At 43.2% G+C, this 20,436-nt stretch overlaps 1 protein-coding gene across 5 annotated transcripts in view; it reads right to left on the bottom strand.

The window, feature by feature from the left end:
- LOC145340888 (uncharacterized) overlaps window positions 1-20,436 on the bottom strand; it is a 402,915-nt gene that overhangs the window by 324,643 nt on the left and 57,836 nt on the right. For all 5 annotated transcript variants that reach the window (XM_080185427.1, XM_080185430.1, XM_080185426.1 and 2 more), the window contains exon 2: window positions 14,241-14,276. In XM_080185427.1, the coding sequence (XP_080041553.1) occupies window positions 14,241-14,276 (36 nt within the window). The remainder of the gene's footprint in view (window positions 1-14,240; window positions 14,277-20,436) is intronic.

Below are 20,436 nucleotides of genomic sequence, written 5' to 3'. Positions count from 1 at the left end.
CATGCTGGTTAGGTGCATTGGCCATGCTAAATTCTCCCTCAGTGAGCAGGTGCCGGAGAGTGGCGACTAGGGGGTTTTACAGTGTCTTCATTGCAATGTTAATGTAAGCCTAACTGTGGCTAATAAATAAACATTGGCCCAGTGTCAAAGTACTGGAGAATTGATGATGTTACACTCATGTTCAGAGAGAGGGAGAGGGATAAACTCAACAATTACAGGCCAGTCATTGTAAGTTTGGTGGCAGAGGAACTTTGAGACATTGGTCAGGCTATTTTGGATGGCAGGGTTGCTTATCCTATCATCTCAAGAGTCAATGGGGAACACTGCTATCGATACTGCCTAGCCCACAGCCACCTCATGCTGAAGTTAACATTAATTGGCTGCAGGCGGGATTTCCATTCCTCACTCAGGAGAAAGTTCTACCTGTGAGAGCTGCTGGCCAATCAACTGCGCGGTCCAAAATACCCCTTATCATCAATATCAAATATCAAAAGTGACAGAAAGTGCACAAAGTGGTCTCTGGGCAGGGATGGTGTAGAAGGCTGATGAAAGGAAAGGGATGGGAGTGGTGTGGAGGTGGATAGTAGAGTGTCAGGATGGAGAGATGTCCAGCAACAGACGAACCTTGAAGTGGAGGGATGCTCAAATGGAGCTTGTGATGAATCCCTCATCACCCCCCCACTACCCTCCCCACCCCTGAGGCCTTAGCCTGATGGGTTCATGGTCTGCCCCACACCTAGGATAGCTTCCCACCAACCTAAAATTGAGGCCGTTTAGGAGTCAACAATTGGCCAACTAAAGGCTTCAATTGGGACTAGGGTGGGCATCCCATCCAAGACATCTCCTGCCCCAGTGTGAATTTGCTGAAAGATGGGGGCAGGTGGAAATGCAATGGGAAGCCCATTTGTTCTACATCATGCTCTCCCAACACCACCACCCCCTCCACCCTAAGCCCATAATCCTTTAGTGAGGGGGGAGGTGAAATTCAGGCCATTAATCCAGGAAAAAATGTAATTGACTCATCGACAAATTTACTTTACTGCTGCCACATTGATGTGTGTTCCTTAAAGCTATTTTGTGTACTTAATTTTAAATAAACATAGGGCAAGTTCATATAAAGATCAAGAGGCTGGAAATATTGTACATGCCTTACGAATATGTCTGTTTTTTTTGCATGTGTGAGAAATTTGCTTTAGGTTATGTGTGATATCTGAAGTATGAAATCTGTGTAATAAGGCATTTATATTAAAACAGGTTGTGTATTTCCTGTTGTCAGTAAGCATTTACCACTCTAAGTTCCTATGTCAACAGTTTCCCATTTAGTTTTATAATATTGTTAAGGTGTGGTTGCATTCTCTTGCTACTAGGTGACAACATGGAACATGTTTTGAGGCATCTCCAACCATGTTGCCATATTGTCCATAAAACACATGATATTGATCAAGCAACAGTAAGCAATCCTACAGGCAATTTACCAACCTTATTGATAGATAAATAAAAGCAAACTGTAAAATATACCCAATATGTTCATGTCCTTTCCACCATTGGATCCTCAACTGTCCATTAATTCTCTCAAAGATTTGTGGTTGCAATGTGTCTGCTGTGATTTATTGAGTATGAGGAAGCTTTAAAATTGTGTCACCCACGTTTAAGTCTAAACCATTAAAATATCCAACAAACAGCAAGAACCACAACTCTGAGCCCTGAGAAACACACTGGTACCTTTTTATTCATTTCCATAGACCATTATCCTTTGTTCCCTGACACTGAGCCAACTTTGGATCCAACCTGCCACCTTCTGTATCCCGTGAGATCTCACTTTTCTGACCAGTCTGCTATGTGGGATTTTATCAAATGCTTTACTGTAGACAATATCCACTGCACTACCCTCATTAATCCTCCCTGTTACTTCCTCAAAAAATTCTATTAAGATAATAAGACACAACCTTCCTCTAGCAAAACCATGCTGACTATCACTGACCAACCCACGCCTTTTGAAATGACAGTTTATCCTGTCTCTCAGAATTGTTTCCAATAAAGTTACCCACCACTAAAGTCAAACTGACTGACCTATAGTTTTCTCACCTATCCATCACACCCTTTTTAAATAAAGTACAATGTTTACAGACCTCCAATCTTCTGGTTCACAACCAGTCAAGCTATTTCTTGAATGAGTTTTAAAGTGAATTGTAAAACATTGCCTATTGTGCAATTTGAACCCCTTGACATATTACTGACTTGTCTCACTTTCATGATATCCTGTTTGTAATTGACTGTACTGGACAGCTGGATTACTCATGTACCAATTCTCCTGGAGGATTTAACACACAGTCTTCCACCCAGTCAAACAGACATTTCTCCAGTGTCCGAAAGTCTTAGTTTTTAATTCTTGGAGACACAAGGCAATTCTGGAGAATTGGCAACCCTACATACTGTACATGATGCACTCTCTTGGAACTAAAAGTATTCCTTCCTTATAATTTAGTAGACTTAGTGGCCTTTTTCTGTTGGCTCACTGTATATCTGTGCAGAATAAAAAGTCAAGTGTGTCCAAGTGCAATATTACACAAGCGTGTGATCAAAGAAACCTGGTATATGGATCAAACATGCTAATAGGCCCCTGTCTGTAGTGCAGCTGTTCATACCATTCTGCTTAGAGACAGCATGAAAGAAATACTCATTATACTCAAATCTGCTTGTCTTGTTATTCCCTGTTTAAACCCGTTTATCTACAGATCATCAGCATGTTCGATCTTTAGCCTGACTCATCATTTCATTTTTAATTCTGCTTTTAAACTGAGTTGGGGATGCTTATCAGTAAACACCAGATTTAAATAGCGATCTCTGGCAAGAACATAGGTCTGCCATAAACATTGATCAAGAGTCACTGTATTTTGTGAAGCATTTTATCCACACCTAGAGTTCATAAAACATACAAAATAATTTGATAGAGGTTGTTACTTTTCATGACTGTTTCGTTCCTAGTTCCATCATGTTCATGGTCTGTAAATATCCTGAAAGGTTCTTTTACAGTATATGACGTAGGTTATGGTAATGCTGTCAGTACATTTTCTCATTTTTTTCTGTTTATTGTTTCTATTTTAATGCATTTGGCTTAATCATGACCAAACTGCAGATATATTCAAAGCAATTCACTCTTCCTTGTGTGATATGGCCCACAAATACCACACATTTAAAATGATCTTTGTGTTTGAATTCCATCATGGCCTTGGACCCTCCTCACTTATCTTGTCCATCCCTATGTCCCTGAGAACTCAACACTCTCCAATATTGACCCCTTCAACTCCACCCCTTTCACTCTTCCTGTGGCTGTGCCATCTGCCGTATGTGTCTCAAGCTCAGGAATTTCCTTCCCAAATTCGTCTGTCTCTGATTCCTCCATTAAAACTGATCTATTTCATCCGTCGTAATATCTTTTTTGTGGCTATGTCACTTTTTGCCTGATTAAACCTCGGTGAAGCACCTTGGTATTTTTAACTACAACAGCACCCATGTCAATACTGTGGCTACGTGAGTGAGTCAGAGGCTGGGGATTCCGTGGCAAGTAACTCACCTCCTGATTCTTGCCCCACCCCCCTGGCAAAGCGTTCCAGCATCTATAAAGATACAAGTCAGGAAATGTGATGAAGTATGCTGCATTTGCTTGGATGAGTGTTGTTCCAACAGCATAGAGTCATAGAGGTTTGTAGCATGGAAACAGGCCCTTCAGCCCAACTTGTCCATGCTGCTTTTTCTTAAACCCTGAAGCTAGTCCCAGTTGCCCGCATTTGGCCCATATCCCTCCATACCCATTTTACATATGTAACTCTCTAAATGCACTTAAGAAGCTCAACACCATTTAGGACAAAGCAGCTCACTTTTATGGACACCACATGCACCATCTTAAGCATTTTGTCCCTCCACTACTGATGCACAAATCTACTATCGACAAGATGCACTGCAGCAACTCACCAAAATTCCTTCAATAACAGTTTCCAAACCCATGACCTCTACCACATAGAAGAAAAGAGCAGCAGATACATGCAAACACTATCAACTGCAAGTGCTCTCCCAACTCTCACACCATACTAATGTGGAGTTGTATCACCGTTGCCTTGCTATCACTGGATCAAAATCCTGGAACTCCCTTCCTAAAAACACTGTGGGTGTACCTACACCACATGGATTGCAGTAATTCAAAAACGTAGCTCATCACCACCTTCTCGAGGGCTGTGTTTTTCTAATATTATCTCTTTTTATTTCCAACTTGCCTTAAACCTTGTCCTAAAGGCTCATGTAGAAATTTAGGCTGAACTGGAGCATTAGTCCCAGGTGTATAGAACAGAAATTCACACAACGGCAATAAACTCAGTGCTGCCTTTAAGCAGATACCCATAGGCTCCTCTTCTTCAGTGTATATTCTTCACTCACAGATAATGATAGATGATGCCATACTCTTTAGCCGTGTCTGCAAGCAGACATTCACCAGAAGTGGATTTAGCTTTTAGTGTGCATTTGATAATTTATCATTTGCTGAGTTTTATGTTACATTTCTGATATAATAACTTAGCCACACCACATGTGCAAGCATAGCTTAGCAACCCTCTCTAACAATGTGTTGTTTTCAAATCTAGTTGAAATTTCCAGTGATAACCCAAACATTGTGCACTAGAGCCCGTGAAGGATTTTTTACTTCTCCATCGGGACATCGATTGTTATCATTTATTTCATTCATTACTGTGATTTTCTAGGCATGTGCGTAGCTTATATTGATGGAGGTTGGCATTTTACAAGGTAAATGCCATGACTACTTGTGGAGTCATACCTGAAGAGTGGCCTTTGCCTGTGGATTTTAAAGCTTAAATTGTAAAAGTAATTTGTGACAAATCACATCAGCTCAAACTGACATTAGAGCAATGTATATCTAGTTAACAATAGAAAGTACCAGAAACAGTGGACCTGCGTGTTCAAAAAAAGTAAACATTCAAGATGTAAATTGATCTGTTCTATTAAAACTGCTGACTGAGCAACAGAGTGTTTCTCGCCTGTTTATGTTTCAGATTTCCAGCATCTACAGCCAGAATGAGATGGTACATTGCAACGAGACGGGCAGTGTGCATGCAGCTAAAACTACTTACATCACAAATTGAAAGAATTGCATTTACGCAGCATAACCTCAGGAAATCCAAAATATTTCTGAGGTATAAACTTTAAAAGTTTTTTTGTTAGTGTCACTAGTAGGCTTATATTAACATTGCAATGAAGTTAGTGTAGGGTGAATTCTTAGCAAAAAAACGGTTTTCTCTCCAGATCTTCAATCACTCTGCCAAAAGAAATCAAGGGGTCGTGTTTCTTACCATCATGCATGGGGACAGTGCCCCAATCAGAACTTGTGTAGGTCTCACCCCCAGCCCACAACAAAGATCTCAGGGTCTCTCTCCCCTGATTATATACCACACACACCATCCCACCCCTTGCCACACCCAGCTAGCACGCATCTCCACCACGTCTGGGTGAACCTGTTGTAAATAACACTGGCGTGATGTCATGCCAGCCCCTGCTGAATATCTGGTGGTCCTGGAGACAGTGCTCGCTAATGATACACAAATGTATTAAAATAAGCTTTCTGCGATCTGCAGCATGTTTCACACCACTCCACCAAGGAGGAGCCGGCAAGATTGGAACTCGGAAACTTGCCAGCATGAATCGCGCTCTCTGAATTTTGAGCACACATTGCCATTCCCACAGATGGCGAGTGCGAGCTTACACACCCTACACGGCTTCAGAGTGCTCAGACACCATTCTGCATAGTGCCCTGATCGGTGAACCGGGAGACTCACATGCCCCATAGACATCGGACCCCCTCCATCGGCACCATTGTCAGCCCCCACGCTGACACAGGCTGCCGGCATCGGACATCAGAGTCCTCCTAAAGGTCCCCCTGGTGGATTTCCAACATGGCCCCCTTCACATCCCATCCCTGCACCACACCCATTGTATGACACCCTCCCTTGCATAGGTCCACCTCCTGTGCATAACCCCCATCAACGTGCATAACCTTCCCACTGTCATTGTGCGCAGCTCCCCTATAAATGTACATAGCCCCACCTCCAGTCAGGCCCCATCCCCAGCACACATACTGCCAGGGTGCCAGATGGGTATTGTCCCCAATCACCCAGGGGCTTCAATGAACTCAAATTCCCTCTGGCACAGCCATGGCACCATGAAGAAACGGTGTTATAGTTCCAAATCATGATGGCGTGTAACTTGAAGAGGTGCTTGCAGGTTGAGATGTTTTCATGCATCCGTTGTTCTTGTTCTTCAGGGTGGTAGAGGTTGAGGGTTTGAAAGGTGCTATCTAAGGAGCTTTGATGAATTGCTTCAGTGTATCTTGCAGATAAACACTTTTGCCACTGTCAGTGGCGGTTTAGAATGGAGTTGAGGAGGAACCTCTTCACTCAAAGGGTGGTGAATCTCTGGAATTCTCTGCCCGTTGAGGTGGTGGAGGCTGCCTCGCTAAATATTTTTAAGACGCGGGTTGATGGGTTTTTGATAAGAGAGGGGATTAAGGGTTATGGGGAGAGGGCGGGAATGTGGAACTGAGACACAACAGATCAGCCATGATCTTATTGAATGGCGGGGCAGGCTCGAAGGGCTGGATGGCCTACTCCTGCTCCTATTTCTTATGTTCTTATGTTCTCTGCACCATGTCAAGGTTCTCACTGGCGAGTTAGGAAGGGAGGGAGCATGAAGACATTCTTGCCAGTAAAACAGGACTGGGAAGGTCACATTCCAATTCACATTTGTCTCTCATGCTGTCTTTTCTGGCTCACCATGCTGATCAACAGGCATGGCAATCTGGTAAATTTGCATCCCATATCTTCCAGCCCCAACCTCATTAATTATGCAACTAAGTGTTTTACACTTGTAGGGCTTTGTTTTTAAGGAAAGGAATGGGACTGACTGAATTTCTTTACTGAGACCTAACATGGATCGAATGGACTGAATGGCCTCCTTCTGTGCTGTAATGGCTCTATAACCTGGCCTTTGATAGCATATTTTTACAAGTCATCCATAAGTCAGTTTTCCCATTGTATAACCAGGGATATCACCAGTGCTATAGAAAAGCAGCAATGAATGACACGAGGTGAAATAGCCTGAACAACTGAGGGAGAAACAGATAAAATAAAGGAAAAAAATTCATCAAAAGCACCTTTCGTCAACTGTTTGTAGTTCAATGTGGCCATCAAAAAGCATTAGGCACTTTCAATATGTTTGCAGATGATGCAAAGGATATAAAAAGATTCAGATGTGTACCAAATTAACCACATTGCAACAGTCTGTGCTACAATGAAATGTACACCAAATGCCCTACAATCCTTCAGAGCTATCAACATTTTGGCTCCACAATGGTTTCTTGAGCAATTAGTTCCAGAAATAGAAGCATCAATGTCTTTTTAAAGATGTCTGTTTTACAGGCCACCCAGTGGTAGGAATCCTTACACAGTTTCAGGTCACTGTGAAAGAACTCTCCCCAAACGTTATCGAGTAGCTCAAGGTCGTGATTATAATTAACCTTCAATAGTACCATCGAGGCTATCACTGGCAAGCAGACAGACTCTCGCAAGAAGACAGCGATTTGAAAGGCGGCCAGATCTATTTCCATTACCCAACTTCAGAAATTTGCAGTGGATGGAACTTCCAACTGCTGACGTTGCTTTTCCTTCAAAATGGAAAATACGCCACGTTTTTAATTATTCTTTATGCAAATCTATACTTTTAGCATTGTGGCAAGTTTAAACTGTTTCTCCAATAACATGGAAATCGTTTCTTTGTGTCAGGGGAAATAACCATCAATGTCACAAAGAAGCATTCCTGACACTGATAAGGAGGATTTAGCATAAACATTGCAGTTGGTCAACTATGGCTCAACACTCTTGTGATGGAAAAAAATTGAACCTTCTATCATCACTATCCATAGCTCCAGGCAACCACATACATGTGAAAGCGTGTTGCCACAGAACTCAGTCATGGCAGGGGAGAGGATCGATTGATCCAGCTGGCTGGATGGCTGATCAGATTGGTGCCAACAGCATGCAGACTTCTTCACAAGCCTGCGGTGGGGGACAGACTCCTTCACAGGTCTGCGCTGGGGGGAGTGGGGGGCAGACTCCTTCACAGGCCTGCAGTGGGGAGAGGGGGGGCAGACTCCTTCACAGGTCTGCAGTGGGGGGACGGGGGGGGGGGGGGTCAGACTCCTTCACAGGCCTGCAGTGGGGGGACGGGGGGGCAGACTCCTTCACAGGCCTGCAGTGGGGAGAGGGGGGGCAGACTCCTTCACAGGCCTTCAGTGGGGGGACGGGGGGCCAGACTCCTTCACAGGCCTGCAGTGGGGGAGGTGGGTGTCAGGAGGGGGAGACAGACTCCTTCACAGGCCTGCAGTGGGGGGACGGGGGGGCAGACTCTTTCACAGGCCTGCAGTGGGGGGACGGGGGGGTCAGACTCCTTCACAGGCCTGCAGTGGGGGGACGGGGGGGTCAGACTCCTTCACAGGCCTGCAGTGGGGGGAGGGAGAGGCAGAACTCAATCAGGCCTGATCTCAGACAGAGAGCTCAAGAAGAAAAAATGCACGACCGCTCACGTAGACCCAGCTGTGTTACAACATCTGGGGCAAAACTCCTGCACTCCTTTCACTTGGGTCATGGTTTCCAACTGCAAGCCGACCACAAGTGGCACGCGTCCTGTTAATCCTACGCTGTACTATCCCCGTGACTGCAGCAGATAACTGGTGCCTTTCAGTGGAAGAGATTGCAAGTGGCAATTTGTAGAACGTAGCATTGAGAGACTGGGTGTCTCTCAGTGCTGCATTGGAAACTCAGACTAGAGGTCATGTAATCCATGCAGGCCCAGACTATCCGAGCTGTGAATAGCTCAAGCGGCTTGCAACCTCGTACAGGTGTCCAGCAATCTGCGCTGCTGGAGATTACAATTGCTGAGATGACACCCCAACAGAATGGCAGTAGTTCTATGGAATAGGATTTGGCACTGTCCTCCCTCAGGATGACCGAATTCATGCCCTCACCGCAGCCACTCTGCCAGTGCCCTCCCTGATGTCTTTCACTCTAAGTCCCACGACACCAGGTTAAAGTCCAACAGGTTTAACCTGGTGCTGTGAGAATTCTTACTGTGCCTTCCGCAGTCCAATGCTGGCTTCTCCATATGATGTCTTTCAGCCAGCCCAGTCTGTAACTGCTGCTCAGGATAAGGTGATGCAATCCGAAGACAAGGAGCTCAAGTCCTAGAGCTATTCAACATCATCCTGCAAAACCATTTGCAATCTCCCCCACTGAAAGGCAGAAGCTATCTGCTGCAGTTACCGGGGTAGCACAGCGTAGGATTACTAGGACATTTGTGGCTGGGTGGCAACTGGAAGTTATGAACCAAGTACAGAACCAGTCATTCTTTGTCACTAAGCATCCAGCCTCTAATTCATTGTGGTGGTTCTAATATAGCAAGCTACATTTGAGGAAAAAGAGAGACCGGAGGGAACTTGAAGTGAAGCACGAGAGGGACTCGGTAAGGAGTGGATTTAATAAGGTGCAGAGGATTTGGTGTTGATAAGGAGCGTAGGGTTTGAGGGTAATAGATGAGCAGAGGCTCCCATAATGTTGGAAAACATGTGGTCTAGGAGGCCCAGCAGAGAGGTGGGGGGTGGTGAGTGACAGGGAGAAGAATATTGATGGACACCACATCCAGGCAGGAAGGAGCGGAAGTGGGGTAACAAAAGTCAAGGGAATCAAAAGGAATAGGGGGGCAATCAGGAAAGTGGAGTTGAGACCATAACCTAATTAGCCATGATCTTATTAAATGGCACCTCAGGCTTGAAGGACCCAATGGCATTAAGTTGACTCAGTAAGAAGTCTCACAACACCAGGTTAAAGTCCAAAAGGTTTATTTGGTAGCATAAGCCACTAGCTTTCGGAGCACTACTTCATCAGCAGGTAAGTGACTCATCTGATGAAGGAGCAGCACTCCAAAAGCTAGTGGCTTTTGCTACCAAATAAACCTGTTGGACTTTAACCTGCTGTTGTGAGACTTCTTACTGTGTTTACCCCAGTCCAACACCAGCATCTCCACATTAAGTTGACTACCACAGAATGATGCCATTGTGACCTTTGCCAGAATGACAGACATTCATCCACATGATGCTGTGTGGCCAGACATCAATGACCCATTCTGGGAGACCTTTCATTTGCGGTACATCTTTCCATTAGTATGTAGTGGGAATTCTGCTATGTTGGCAAAATCATGTGCCTGTTCCCCCACCTCTCTCTGGGTAATCAAGTCTATGGCGTTCCCTAGCCCTTATCACATCCTTCATACAAGGGGAGCACAACAAACTGGAGGATATTAGTAATGGTTCTGGCTCCCAACTAGAAGGAAGTTATGAGCTACAGTTATTTTCATGTTCATTGGGAGCACCAGCTTCATTCTTTGGTGTGGGTGAAGGTCTAGCTGTAAAGGCAGCACACTTCAGTCAGCATCTTTTTGGTGAATCACAGTTATCTCGGACATAGCTCCAGGCAGGTGGAGGTAGCAGAAGTGTTTCCCAAAAATTCTTGATGAGTGTAACTTCTACTGAGAGCTCTCTTCCTCCTTCCTCTGCACACATCTTCTCTTCCCTGCTGCCTAACTATGTCTTTCTCATGCTCCAGAACAAGGGGACTGTCATTTCCATTAGCGAAAGCAATGTCTCTGCTGACAGGCCTTCAAACTCCTTACAGAAGTCCCCAACTGCCACTTTATCAAACTCCTCCAACAGCACAGCACACAATAATTCCACTAATTCTGCAGCAGCAGAAGAAAGTCATGACTTTAAATAGTGCAATGGAGGGGGAGGAGTGTGTGGTCCCTCTTCTACAACAGAATGTGTTCGGGTGGGAAGACATTAACAGGACTTGCAAGGTCCCAAACCCAAGTTAAATGCTCTTTGACATTACAATCTGTCCATTTTGCAAGCTTCCAATAATTCTGCTGATACCCTTATAAGCAATATGTTCATATGGATTGCACGAGAGGTGGCTGGAGACAGTTCAGCCACCACTTTCTTTACGTTCTGGACTTGGTTGCACCCACACCAGTGGTACTACAGGATCAGATTTTGTGATCTAGATGTCTTCTTTCATTCAATCAAACAAGATTCACTGCTCACTTATCTCATTATTGTTTGAGAGATCTGGATGGGTGAAAATTTAGTAGTGTTTGCTCATAATGTACTTCAAAGTCATTTATTATATCTGATTCATATCTGGTACATCATAAAAATGTAATGAAGCACTGGATAAATGTGGACCTTCCTTCCCTATCAAAGACTTGGAGGAATGTCTCATTGATGGATAAGTACAGATAAAGATGATCTATCTTTCCTGAGCTGCTAGTGATATGACAAGAAGACAACTAGTTGAGGATAAATGAGATAAGATTAGATAGATATTCTGACACTTTTTTCAATTTATTTTCCAAAAACACTTCTTCAGGAAGTTGCACTGGACAGAGGCAATGGCTGAGGAGATGTGTAGTCTATGTGACCTGTGGAATAAGATCACTGAGCCAAATTGCCCTTTCTCATTCTATATAAATTCATGTTGTTCTGGTCCCCCAAATCAGGACAACATGCTCATGAAGATTACTACAGTAACTATTCAAGATGGCCTAGCCTGCAGTTTACAGTCGCTGCACCCCAGTGTGTTTACATCAGAAGGTCACATAAGACATGTCAGGTTGCTAACCACATTCCCACCCACTGCCAACCCAGTCCCCATGACTCGGGGGGGTGGGAAATGTGCTCACAAGCCTATTGTGACCTATTGGGGACTTGATATCACTCAGGCAAGGCCCTTATTCCACTTTTACTGCAATAATATTGTTAGCAAGAATAGGAAGGCCATTTCTTAAAAAATTTTGGTGTAAAGGCAGGAAGGAAGTGTGAGGGCTACATCATTCAGAGGTATGTCCTGAGCGCATCAGGGGTACATCCCCCACCTTTGTTCCTCCCCTATCTGTGTTCTAATGCCCATATCCATGTTTCCTCCTTTCGGTGCATGAGATCTCTTTGCCCTAAATGCCTGGGACTTTCTTGGATCAAGTGTCCATCTTCAATCTCTGTGAACGTGCCTGCAGTCCCAGCAGTGTCCATAATTCTGGCGCTGCTGGGTCTGTTAGAGCTGCCAGACAATCAGGTTGGCCAGCAGCTTTCTAAGGCAGGACTTTTTCCTACTGAGGAAGATGTGTCGAATCATACAACACATTTTTAAATCACTTCAATCTTATTTCTACATCTCATCATACATGGATCTTGCGTACTCCGGAATTGGTTGAACAAATATTTGCTCAACTATAACTAATATTTTTGTTGCAATACCAAAGACGACTCCTCCAAAATCCAGGAAGCTGTTTACATCAGGTGTCATCTGTTAATGTGGAATCCGCATCGAAGATTGTTTTGAAGATGAATCCCCAGTTATAGTGGCGTATCTACCCGTGGAAGAATTTGATTACAGAACTTATCTGTTCGTGTATTCTTATTGTTGGTAATGTACAGGAGATAGCATTTTTGGGATTGAATGCATTCTCCCGTTAGTCCTGCCATTTTTACAATTCCAGATCATACTAATTCACTGCAAAATGATCTTGAGTTTTCCCTGATAAATAAATCATGCAGTCACCCGCGAATTGTTGCACCCTTTCTTTTAAACGTGTTGGGAAGGTCATTTATATAAGTCAAGAAGAGTAAAAGGTTCCAACTCATGTCTGGGCCACTTTAGAGAGAATGATTACCATCAGACACCACGCTGTCCTTTATTGCTAAGTGCCAGATCCAATTTAATAATGCCCGAGTCCATTGTAGTGGCATTTGGACAAGAGCTTTCCCTGAGGAACTTTGGCAAAGGCTTGTAAGAAATCTCAGATTACCATGCAAGTTGTTTCATCTCTTTCAAGACTTGAAACTAGATTATCGACAGTCTGCAAAAGCTCTGTTTTGACAGATTCTTTTGCCTGAAAACCATACTGACTATCGAGAAGATGTTGAGAGTTTCATAGTGCTTCATGACAAGAGAATGAAGGACATGTTTGAGTAATTTGTAAACGATGTTGGTGAGAGATACCAGTCTCACTGATGTTTGAATCGTAGAATCCCTACAGTGCAGAAGGAGAGCATTCGGCCCATTGTGTCTGCACTGACCACAATCCCACCCAGGCCCTATTTCTGCAACCCCTCATATTTATCCTGCTAACATCCCTGACATTAGAGTTAATTTAGCATGACCAACCAACCTAACCCACAGATCTTTGGACTGTGGGAGGAAACAAGAGCACACAGAGGAAACCCACACAGACACGGGGAGAATGTGCAAACTCCATACAAACAGTGATCCGAGGACAGGGATCGAACCTGGGTCCCTGGTGCTGTGAGGGACCTGTGCTAACCACTGTGCCACCATGCCACCCATTATATCTCTTACTTTTAAATATGCCACAGGTGTTAATTTATCTCTGCTAGTCTGGTAAGTAGCTGGCATTGATTGGGTCCTGAAAGAGATTGATCAGTATTGAAGCCAGGTCATCAGCTGCTAACTTTAAAAATTCACGTTTAAAGATTTAATCTGGACTCAGATCTTTATTTGGATATATTTCTTGCCACAATTTCAAAATACGGGATAGATGTAAATCAATGTGGATAAGTGTAAAGAGGTGAATTTTGGGAGGGACAATGTGGAAAGGCAGCATTGTGAGTGGTTGCAAGAACGGAGCAGAGTAATCTGGAGGGTATATATTCACAAAAGGTGGTAAACGGGGTAAAACCAATAACGTGCTTAAGCAGTTTAATTATGTGCTTTTAAAAAGCAGGACAAATACTTCTGGCTGTAACAATGTAAATATGACTGCATTTTTTAAAAAGCTGTTCCACCTGGCTGGTAAAGACAAACTTTTACTGTAACAATTTAAAATTGGTAGATAGCATTAACATCAATACACTAAATTTTACAGCTCTTGGGAAACTCTGTTAATTTGTGTCACTAAATACTCAAGCAGGGAGTCCTCCTTTAAGACTGAGATAAACAGCAACCAAACAAAATTAAATTCAAAGAATAGATCAATGCTGGCACTTAAGAGTTTGGATACATGCGAGACCACAGAAACCCTCAACTCTGAAGTGAAGTAGAAAGAAGACTTCTTACCTGGTGCTGAAGGTTGGAGTTTCGATCCAGTGCTCGCTGTGAGCAAAAGAAAAATCACATGTTAGATTTTCACAAGTAATAAAGCATTCAATTGACAAACTGCCTTCAAAATGATTGAGCAATTATGTTGGTTATATTACACTCAGGCTGATAGTCTGCTGTACCAGCTTAGTACTTCATAAAGAGTATGGTATTTACACATTGATTTGAGGGGCTCCTTTATGCAAACAGGTCCACTTACGGGTGAAATACCAAGCGAAATTAATTTTTGAAAATTTTGCAGCAACACAAGGCTACATTTGAAAGTAAAGGAAAAAAAACATATCCTTATAAATCTTGTGGCATTGGGGAGGTGGGGGTAAATTTTCTTGCTCCTGAGCTGAATACAGTACATAGAGGAAACAGAGACACATTGTGACTTAACGTGATCAAATACAGGAACATCTATTCTCTTTACTCCTCCCTAATATCTCTCAACTGTCCCAAATACTTTACATACACCAAATTACTTTCAAGGACGATTGTCTTTGTTATGTACAGGTAAACAGATGCAATCATTTGTACACAGCCACAAGATAAAACTTAACAGCTTCTAGTTGTGTGTGTGTGTGTGTGTGTGTGTGTGTGTGTGTGTGTGTGTGTGTGTGTGTGTGTGTGTGTGTGTGTGTGTGTGTGTGTGTGTTTGTTTGTGTTTGCAGGGGTGGGTGGAGAGATCTCTGTGCATTTTTTCAAATGACACATTGAAATGTTGAACATACATCCAGACTAACATCTCATCCAAAGCACAGCATGTCTGACAATGCAACACTCCCTCAGTTGAGTATTCTTCAGATCAAGTGTGGATTGAACACAGTCTTTGGATTCAGAGAGGGAAATGATACCAAAGACAGCCAGGCACATACTCAGAAATAGCTTCAAAAGGTGAAGTTGCTTCAACAATGAAAAGATCATTTGAAGGATGATAGCAGGGAAAAGAAAAACATGCAATTAGGCAACTTAGACAATACTCACCAAACAAAGCAGTCTTACAACTAGCAGCTGTTTCCAGTTAATGATTGGAGTTGGGTTAGACCCAGACCTGTCAGGGTCACAACTGGAGAACAGGGAGGTTGTGCTGACTGAGGGAGATAAGGAAAATCAATTTTATCTGGTCTTTTCCAACTTGCTCTTGGTAAGACTGAGAAGGTAGTTTTTAAACCAGCTAAAGAGCATGCCTGGCCTCCCAATTTTTAAAATGTCCTCATTGTAAGTGCTTGACATGCCTGTTTCAGGGGATTGACATTTAAAATGAACCCTAATTGCAGTAGGATGAGTCACTTTTGATTGAGTCAGGTAATAGAAACAGGTAGGGAAAATGGGCCTTATTCTGGGCAAATTACATTTGTGTTTTTTAACAGCCAGACCAGGGGCGAGAAATGTGAGAAGGATTCAGAAAATTACAAAAAGAGGACAGAACTGAAATTTGTAAACTGAACTGTTTGGCCGGAAGTCAAAAAATTGAAGAAGTTTAAGTAACAGCTCAATAGAGAGAGAAGAATTGGAATTCAATGATTATCTGTAGTAAAACAAATACAATACACACAAGCAATAAAAGTAAAATCCTGTGGATGCTGGAATTAAGAACGTACTCTGTTTTTATTGCAGTGCAGACAAGATTGCGTCCCCAGGAATAAGAAGTCAGATGATTGAACAGTGAGGAAATAGCCCTACCAATGTTTGGAGCTTAACCCTGTCAGAGGGCCCAATAACAAATATGAGAACGTCAGACTGCCCAGATCTCCTATAGCCAGGGATGGTAAATCCAGCATTGGGTGATCAGGAAATGCCAGATTTTCATGCCTGTGACCATTCCAGAGTGGAGGTGGGGATGGGGATTGGATTTAAAAATGGTAGATGGGACCAAATTCAAGATTTCTACCCAATTTCCCGATGTTTGCCAGCACATCAAAAGGGCATAGTCAGTGAACCTGCTTTCTGCACTCCATATCTGGCCAGCTCAATTGTAGAGGCAGACATCTGCTAGCCCCCCACAATTTGTATGGAGCTAGGTCAGCTGTTGCATGACAAATGAGGAGGAATCATAAACCATGGTCCGAATTTTGGAACCTGACGTAGACCAGATGGCCCATTGAGTTTGCACTGACTTTCCAAAAGACTACCTCAGTCAGACCCACACCCCCACCCTATCCCCGTACTCCACCTAACCTACACACCTTTGCGCACTAAGGGGCAATTTAGCATGGCCTGTACACTTAAACTGTATATTTCTGCAATGTGGGAGGGGCCCAGAGCAACCAGAGGAAACCCACACAGACATGGGGAGAATGTGCAAACTCCACGCAATTGCTGGAATCAAACTTGGGTCCCTTGTGTTTTGAGGCAGTGCTAACGACTGTGCCATCATGCCACCCATGAAAGCCTTACATTTTCTCCCCCTACCTCCTCCATACCAACCCAATGCCAACTCACGCACCTCACCCATCCCCAACAATGCTTCATACCTTCCATACCATCCATGGCCCTTCCATACCTATTCCCCTAGTATATACAATGTGCAGAACCAATGAAGCCTAATGGCATTTATGAAGCTGATGATAAAATAATTCATAATTGTTGGGGAAAAACACTCCCTTTCGCAATCAATAACAGAAATTATAACTACTTCACAGCTCTTAATCTTGTGCAAATAAACAGGGACATTGACAAAAGTGATCACAGAAAGAATTCATTACAACCACAAAAATATGTCAATCAAGTAGAGTTAACAGTTCTCCAACTGTGAAAACAACCTCCTACTCAAAAGTTCTGGGATTTCAAGCATGCAAAATGAGAAAAAATGTAATCAAATATCCAGGACAAAGAAGGAAGCTATTCCTTCTAACCGGACAGCCTCAGCATTCAGCTGCTCCTGTTGCCACCTCTGATTCGCTTCTGGGATGGTAGACCAGACTCTATCACACATCTGCACCACAGGCAGATATCATTCTTTCATATGATGTGGGTGTTTCTGGCTCAGGAAGCATTTATTGGCCAACCCTAATGATCCTTGAGAAGGTGGGAATTAGCCACCTTCTTGAATTGCTGCAGTCTTTGTGTAGATATAGTCAGTGTTGTCAGAGCAACAGTTGGATCTGATAGCATGTTTTCTATCGTGGCAGATCTGCCAAGTCAGGAAATTACTGAACACAAGCTCTACCTCTCCTGAAGTTGAGAATCCAGCGGATTGTGTCTTTTCTCTCGTTTGAGTTGAAGCTGATTGTTAATATAGCCTCAGAACTGAATTGTCACGGTGAGAAATCAAGGCTGAATTTTCTGTTGTTGGCCAATAAATGTCTCAATTTCTTTATTGTTTACCCCTTGCCATGAATCATTATTCTTCCATATCTGACATTGTGAGGGTTTTTTTCACTATCTTACAATCAGCTCCCTTTTACCTTGTCTCATGGTGCTGCAAATAATATTGGATTCCACACAAGTTGAGGCTTGAATCTGTGTTCTGTTTATTTCACCTTTATTTCTGTCAATACACAATGCACTTCCTTGACTATAAATTGTTGTGTGTACTATTATGAGGAATTGACTGTAATTGTTCCAATGTGTTAGGAGCTGTGTACAGTCAGTCTCCGTATTTGGCAGACAGCAAGAGTTTGTTGATCCAAAAAAAACAGATCAATTTCATGGATCCATGGAGCCCCCATCATGTTTCCCCCCTCTGTTGAAAAATAAGCACCTTTTTCCATTTGCTTCCGACTTGTGGCCAGCATTGACAGGCTGAGAGAAAAAGGGTCAGGAGTTGCCCTATATTGGCCTGTTTATGGGTACAAAGCAGACTTTAACAGTGGATGGTCTAATTCCCAATCAACCCAGGCATTGGGCCCACCACTAAATCTGTGGAGCCTTTTGTTGTGACATTCAGGTCAGCAGCCTAATACCACAGAGTGACTTTGAAGAGTGATGGTACCAGTGACAAAGATGTGAAGTTTATTGACTTTGGTCTTCCCAGTGATTAGCAGCACAAAGTTACAGCTTATCCTGAACTGTCAGACAAACAGTACTGCAGCATGGAGGCTATGGAAGGTCCGGGGGGGCGGTAGGGGAAGGATGGTGAGAGCACAGATTGAACCCAATCCAAGAAATGATGCTAAGAGGGTGGCAACGCAAGTCATTGCTGCAAATGCCTCTGGCTGTTCAAATATGGGAGAGTGGCACCAAGCGAGGGTAGTCCTGGCTCACCTGGACAACAAAGGTGAGGCCAACTTTGTCAGAGGTTGCAGTAAGCTTGAGGAAGGTGGGCGAATAATACACCTTGGTCACAGTATATCACGCTAAAGGTTTTTCCTAGAATATGAACCATTAGACAAAATGTTCTCGATTGCATTTCATGTGATGACAGTTGCTATGCTGTTGGCAGTACTCTTCTCTCTTGACAACTAGATTACATTATATCTGTAGTCAATAAAAGGCTTTCTCAATTAAAAAAAAACAATTTTACTCTGACTGAAACAACAAGACTGTATAAGCTCAGCTTTTTGGAATGTATATTGTTTAATTTAACCTCACTTGAGTAGCTTGGTTTAAGCACGAACCAAGTTCAGAAATGTGCTTTTACAAACAGAGCTGTGTTCCTGGAGATTTCTTTTGCAGTGGAAAGTGAAATGCATTTCACCTACTTTAAAATGTGTAAAATTTGGACAAGGAATACCAATTTTGCAGCCAGGCTGTGTCCGGTCCGCATAGGCATTTGTTCCATTGTTATATGCAGGTGGCTAAATTTTTAGGTGTTCAGGCATGAGCCTGAAATAGGTGTTAGGCCCCTTGAATGTGTTAAAAGGGTTCTCCTGTTGAAGACTCGCTTCTTGATATTAAGCTGTCATGAACACAGCTTCATCAAGCCTTCTGTGTTCAAAATAATCAGGTCCTAAACAGCAGTCTTACAAGAACAAGAGAAGGCTGTTGCCAAAAAAGGTAAATTTAAAAAAAACTTACCTCAGTGAGAAACCAGCTAGAATTTATTCTTCACCTCTAATTGTCCTTGCGAAGGTGATGGGGAAGAGACACCTCTGAGTACATCTGAGTGGCTTGCTACGCCACTTCAGAGAGCTGTTTATATACAAGCACATTGCTCTAGCTCTGGAGTCACATATAAGGCAAATAGAGCAAGGACAGCAAATTTCCCTCCCTGTTATATGGTGGCATGCTAGCATTGTCCATAGGTTTGGAGCTTTGCTAGTAACAAAAGGTATTTATTGATAAGAGAAACTTGGTACAGGAGGTTGCAATCCTTGGCTGTCCTCAAACAACAACTCCAATGCTCACATGCTTACAACATGACTTCTAAAAGATTCTGCCTGAGAGAGAGAGGACTCCACCCTCCATGATCACTTACACTCAATTTCCATTGGTCCCTCAAGTCAGGTGACTCACTTCAGCTGTACTATCTTGATAGACACCATAGACACCCAAAAGGCCATTGGTGTACAAATGAGTTTACAACATTTTAGTACTTTCACATGGTCTGATACTAGCTTTTTTTAATGGTTCAAAATTTTTATAATTTTGAACCAAATCATTGGATTCACTAACATTTATGTAGGCTCCTAAGGATGTCCACGTGGGATGTTGGCACCTGGCCTGAAATGTGGAATTCAGTCTTTCCTGGCCTCTTATGAATGATTTCTATCACAGGCGGCACGGTAGCACAGTGGTTAGCACTGCTGCTTCGCAGCTCCAGGGTCCTGGGTTCGATTCTCGGCTTGGGTCACTGTCTGTGTGGAGTTTGCACATTCTCCTCGTGTCTGCAAGGATTTCCTCTGGGTGCTCCGGTTTCCTCCCACAGTCCAAAGATGTGCGGGTTAGGTTGATTGGCCATGCTAAGAAATTGTCCCTTATTGTCCAAGGTAGCGGAGGTTAGAGGGATTAGTGGGTATAATATGTAGGGATATGGGGGTAGGGCCTGGGTGGGATTGTGTTCGGTGCAGACTGGAAGGGCCTCTTTCTGCACTGTAGGGTTCTATGATTCTGATTCTATGACTTTGCTATGGATAGCTAACACGGTAATGCTATTTCATGTACAATTTGGGAACACATAAGCATCAAAGACACTGGCCTCTGAAACTGCAGCAGCTTCAACAATGTTGTGGATGATAAATTTCTTCAAGGCTTTGTCTTTGGAATGGTAGTAGGCACAGTTTGTGCA

This window comes from Carcharhinus amblyrhynchos, chromosome 3, assembly GCF_965287045.1.
Source record: "Carcharhinus amblyrhynchos chromosome 3, sCarAmb.v2.hapA, whole genome shotgun sequence".
NCBI lineage: Eukaryota > Metazoa > Chordata > Chondrichthyes > Carcharhiniformes > Carcharhinidae > Carcharhinus > Carcharhinus amblyrhynchos.
This window is presented reverse-complemented; position numbering and strand designations above follow the sequence as displayed.